Below are 6000 nucleotides of genomic sequence, written 5' to 3' on the forward strand. Positions count from 1 at the left end.
AAGTCATAATAAACTGAAGCGGGGAGCACAGACTTTTGCATAACGCATAAACCATATACATAAAGAATTTGATTGGTCCATTGACTCATGCATAAGAAAATGGGCCAATGAAATTACTTATGCACATGCTTTATGCGTTATGCAAAAGTGTGTGTTTCTCGTTTAACCCCCGTATTCATAGTCAGACCTTATACTTAAGGCTACCTTAAATTTATCTTCAGATGATTTACGAATTATTTTATTGGCTACTGAGTATCTAAAGATAAATTTAAGGAAGCCTTAAGTATAAGGTCTGACTATGAATACAGGAGTAAGGCTGTGTTCCGTTTCACGCATATACGCGCATTCCCCTATAGTATATATACGTGACGCTCATTATATAAAATGCGCGCATATGCCTAAAACGGAACGCAGCCTAAAGGTTGGATTATACTGGCCGTAATCTGTTAACTTATGCTGTAATCTGTAAAAATTGACCAATTATAATCGATTATTCCCCTCTCATTCGACTGTGATTGGTCAATTTTTACAGATTACGGCATAAGTTAACAGTTTACGGCCAGTATAAATCAACCTTAAAGCGGGGAGCACAGACTTTTGCATAACGCATAAACCATATACATAAAGAATTTGATTGGTTCATTGACTCATGCATAAGAAAATGGACCAATGAAAATCCTTATGCGCATGCTTTATGCGTTATGCAAAAGTCTGTGCTCCCCGCTTAAGGCCTATCGCACATGAAATGCATAACTGTGCATCAGCATAACATAAGGCCGCTGGACCAATGAGCATCTTATGTTAATCAATATGGCGTCTTTATGCTGGATGCTCATTGGTCCAGCGGCCTTATGTTATGCTTATGCACAGTTATGCATTTCATGTGCGATAGGCCTAAGAGCCCCAACACAGACTTTTGCATAACGCATAAAGCATGTGCATAAGGAATTTCATTGGCCCATTTTCTTATGCATGAGTTAATGGACCAATCAAATTCTTTATGTATATGGTTTATGCGTTATGCAAAAGTCTGTGCTCCCCGCTTTAAGATCCTATCGTGTCGGGCTGTGTGGCTCCGCGGTAAGACGGTGGTTTTCTAATTCGAACTTCTCGGTTCAAATCTTGGCTTCGCCTTCGAGCGTCTCAGACATTTTTTCTCGGTCCAGTTCTTAACACATTCGATAGAACAAAGTTTTTAGCTTTAAAATGTAATTTCTTAATTGCGATATGATTTTTAACGAAATTATGAGCAATCAAAATCAAAATGCTCCTTTATTTAACTCGCGAATAACCGAGGAACAATTTCAGGATTTAAAAAAAAAAACGATTTTGTAAAGAAAGCTTCAAACTTTCACAGTAAGAAGATGAAAATTTTCGCAAATATTTTTTAGGCACATGGAAGACCCACAAATACATGTAAAAATTATCAAACTCACAACTTAAAAAAACAAAAATTTTAAAAATATAATAATTTTTAGAAAGTAGAGATTTTAAGCCCTTTTTTTAAATTTCGTTCATTTTTGACGAAGATATTGTAAAATGAAATCTTTTTATATAAAGCCAGCGGCATACGATGCTTGTTTTCCGGCTGGATTAGAATTTTGCCATCGTATTGGCTGTGGTACTGACAGTGCCAACATTGCAGCCAATACAATGGTGAGAATCTAATCCAGCTAGCAATCCGGCAGAAAAACAAGCATCGTGTGACACTGGCTTAAGAAAAAGACTGCTAACTTACACATAAATATTATTAAATCTATTTATAGAACTGACGTATAGTTTAATAACTTAATATGTTCTGTATAACAAATTCAGTATTAATATAAAATTAAATTGCATACCTATTAATATAAACGTCAAAACTATTACAAAGAAATACAGGAACAGAAACGTCAAAAACGTTAGTTTTATCGATAATACAGCATTCCCTTCAAACCAGATAATCTAAACGCATACACACAGAATTCTAAATGTATGGTATAAATAATTAAATAGAAAAGTTAAACATAAAATAAATACAATTGCGTTTTAAACAGAATAAAAAATAAAATATAGGAACAAATACTCATAAAACAAAAGTTTACGACAAAACACAATTGCGTTTTAAACAGAATAAAAAATAAAATATAGGAACAAATACTCATAAAACAAAAGTTTACGAAATTAGACGTGGTTCTATCATTTGTGAATAATTAAGTATAAGTATATTTCCATCAGGGTGATGTTCAGATTCATCGTCTGTCAGAGAAAACTTTCCAAATGGTAATTCCTGAATTTCCTCTTTACCTTCTGTAAATATAATATTTTGTTTTAAAATTCAAATATACAGTTAAAAATATACACAATGGTCAGTATAGGAATTTATTTATATCTATTTTCTATGGCTGAACTAATGTGCATTTTTGGAATTTAAAATAAAATAGATAAATGTTTAACATATTTTATGAAAGTAAGTGAAGAGAGTTCTAATGTAGTCTACTGCAGAAGTAAAAAAAAAACTTATAGTTGGTTCTTATATTTGAAACCGTAACTACAATATTAAGATATCATAACCAATCAAAAATCAGTATTCATAGTCCTTATATTTAAGATTGTCTTAAGAATAATTTAACATGTCATGAACCAATTATATACTATATTAGCATATATTTTAAGTCCAAGTCGTAAAATAAAAACGGAATATGAATACCAGCCAATGTTACTTACGGAGTATCTGAAGAGTATAATTTCCCTGTGCACAAGCCACTATTTCAGCAAGAATAGAATTAGACAACTGAGGTGTGTAATCTAGACCAATCTTTAAAGTCTGAAATTCAATACTGTTTAGAAAAAAAATATAGTAAATTTTTTAATATAATGAGATACATACTTTAAAGGCAATAATATCATTGACTTGCGGTTTTCTAGTCATTATTGGAACCTTTTCTAGATCAGCATATAATTTTTTATAACTTTGTATTTCCTTCTTAGGTTTTGTACTACATACATTTTTTTCTGTAATATCTTCCATATTTTTGTTTTTTATCTCATCATTTTCTATTTTAACTCCATTGTTTAATTTCTTATTTCTAAAGGTTATTGGCGTTGAGCTTTGTCCTAATGCTAAAAGCGTAGAAAGATCTCTAAAAGACGATGTTTTGTTTAAGTAAGATTCATTTCTAGATGCTTCTTGTACTATTTGTTCTGTAATAGTATGTTCGTCATTTTCCATATTATCAAATCGTATATGTTTTCCTGTTGGAATAACATAAGAATCTATTATTTTGGGTTTTTTTAACTTTGACTCTTTTGATATGTTTTCTTCAATTCTATCAGGAGATGATATAATTAACTGAGATCGATTTTTTGATTTTCGTTTCCGTATTCTTTTCCTTTTTGCAATGGATACAATCGAATCTATCTCGTTACAATTCTCTGTTAAATTATCTGTAGTTTTAGAATCCGTATCCTCTTCACTACAACTGACTACCATATCAACTAGACTATAGAATGTCATATCTTTTGTGGTATTATCTGAAATAAAACCGATTAGTTATATTATTAAACAAGTTTTATTTCGTTTTGTTTATGTATACATAGTACAGCATAAATAAAATAAACTAACTTATTGAAGTTGGTTCCAAGGTACTGTTAAATGTATTTTGTGCAACTACTTTCTGTTTTTCTGTTTTAATATTTGTTACCATGGTCTGCTTATCACATCTAGAAATACGGCTAGATTCTACAAGATCTTCATTATTTATTCCAGATCCAGGAACTACTCTGTAATATATCAAATTATTAATAAAAATACATGTGTGAAACCACACATTGCATGGAAAGTTGTAAACTCATGAATGATTCTACACAAATTTATAACTGTCTACACATAGTAAGAGCAAAACAAGGTCTTTGCTCGCATTGTATTTCGCTAATTTCGCAACTGATGGATTTTCTAACCTCAATAATAATTAATTTTAACGCTTAATATTTTGGTTTATCAGTCAAACTGATACTTATTTCTATCAGATTCTTTCATTTTATGCAAAAACATGTTGCATGAATCTAATTTTTAATCAAAATCAGGATTCTGAATAATTATCAAAGGATGAATTAAATTGTGGATATGATTCTATAATACAACTAATCAAAACAAAAATTGTAATACCAAAAACATACTGAAAGCAATCAAAATTAAAATTCCAATTTTTTAAATACGTGGATAAAACATAATTTGAGATACAACATAATACTAACAGAATTGTCTCATTTTCCTTAAGTATTCTCACATCTTCTATTGGAGGCAGATATTCGGTGTCATTTAGCAATAAATGAAATGGTTCTGCAATGTTGAACAATTTACTAATATGTTGCTTCAAGTGATTAACCTGCTGGATTTTTGTTCCGTCGATGAAGATCCAGCAGAATCGGCGTGCATCGTGGAAAAATTTAGAGAGATCGACCTTCAGCCGAAAATGTGGACGCTTTATGTCTTCTTCCATGGTTATCATTGCAAAACGTTGATTAATTTTTTTAATTAGCCCGGCACTTTGAATTTGTGGTCAAAACTTAGCCACCGTTTCAAACCGTGATTTAAGAATTCAAGTTTAAACTGTCTTCTTCTTCACAAGCCTTTTTCATGTGGTTATTAAGTTTGAAGTTTTGAACACCATCGATGCATGCATGCATGCAGCAACGTGCAGCAACGTACAGAGTCGATACGGCCAGTATCGAATATCGAATGTGGCGGCGAGTCTCGTAAAGCAGTGTTGTCAGGATTTAAAAAAATAATGTCGCCTAAAGCGGGGAGCACAGACTTTTGCATAACGCATAAACCATATACATAAAGAATTTGATTGGTCCATTTTCTTATGCATGAGTTAATGGACCAATCAAATTCTTTATGTATATGGTTTATGCGTTATGCAGGAGTCTGTGCTCCCCGCTTAAAGGTTGATTTATACTGGCCGTAAACTGTTAACTTATGCCGTAATCTGTAAAAATTGACCAATCACAGTCGAATGAGAGGGGAATTATCGATTATAATTGGTCAATTTTTACAGATTACAGCATAAGTTAACAGATTACGGCCAGTATAAATCAACCTTAAGGGTGATTTTACATGTAGCGCGGTACGCGGTATGCGGTACGCGGTGAAGTAACTATAAGGTAATTAACCTGAAAAGTTAACGCAAATTTCTTCCAAGTGGCCAATAAAGCGCATGGTAATTATTAGATTTAATCGATTTAATAATGTTATCATGGCCATCAACATCATATCTGCAGTCTCCATGACAAAAACAGTCTTTAATTAATGCAAAAATCGTTTTTTTTTCCTACCAAACTCCGAACTCCGAAATTATTTCTCTTTACTTGGCAGTATACACAGTATATACCTGTGTTAATTTCTAATTATGCACCCAGCTGACCGAGCCGATGCCGACCATGTCGTTATCGTTCCGCCTTTCTTTTTTCCTACTATCAGGGCGGGTTCACACCTTGACGGAAAAACGGAAAATGGAAAAGCAGTAGCCAATCAGGTAGTCGACTTTCTGTTAGATTTGTACTTTTTACTACCAGGGCGAGTTCTGATCGATTAACTGCTCTTCCGCTTTCCGCTTTTCCGTCAAGGTATGAACCCGCCCTTAAGGTGCTTTTTCACGCGCAGCACGCTGCAGCAGCAATTCGTTACTATTGGTTAAGAATTTTATGTAAGCTAGATGACGCACTTCCGGCGCAAAATACATTTTGCCGCAGTTCGTTGAAGTTGAACCGAACGAACAGCAAGCAGCAAGCGGCAAAATCGAGGCAATATTATTTATTGCAATAAATATTAGGAAAATAAACGAAGAATGGCTTCGGATAAGGTACGAATGTTTGTAAATTAGATTATTTTATACTTTACACTTTACTTTTTCAAATTTGTGGTACAGTATAAAATGATCTAATTTACAAACATGTATCCGTACCTTATCCGAAGCCATTTTTCGTTTATTTTCCTAATATTTATTGCAATAAATA

General features: G+C 32.8%; 1 protein-coding gene across 1 annotated transcript; it reads right to left on the reverse strand.

The window, feature by feature from the left end:
* Positions 1 to 2155: 2155 nt before the first annotated feature.
* Positions 2156 to 4706, reverse strand: LOC108781598 (coilin). The gene is made up of 5 exons (XM_018549611.1): positions 4237 to 4706; positions 3605 to 3762; positions 2870 to 3513; positions 2707 to 2806; positions 2156 to 2289 (listed from the first exon to the last, which is right to left on the reverse strand). The coding sequence occupies exons 1-5, from the start codon at positions 4488 to 4490 to the stop codon at positions 2156 to 2158; spliced, it is 1290 nt and encodes a 429-aa protein (XP_018405113.1). The 5' UTR covers positions 4491 to 4706.
* Positions 4707 to 6000: the final 1294 nt, after the last annotated feature.

Source organism: Cyphomyrmex costatus, unplaced genomic scaffold, assembly GCF_001594065.2.
Source record: "Cyphomyrmex costatus isolate MS0001 unplaced genomic scaffold, Ccosl1.0 scaffold843, whole genome shotgun sequence".
Taxonomy (NCBI): Eukaryota; Metazoa; Arthropoda; class Insecta; order Hymenoptera; family Formicidae; genus Cyphomyrmex; species Cyphomyrmex costatus.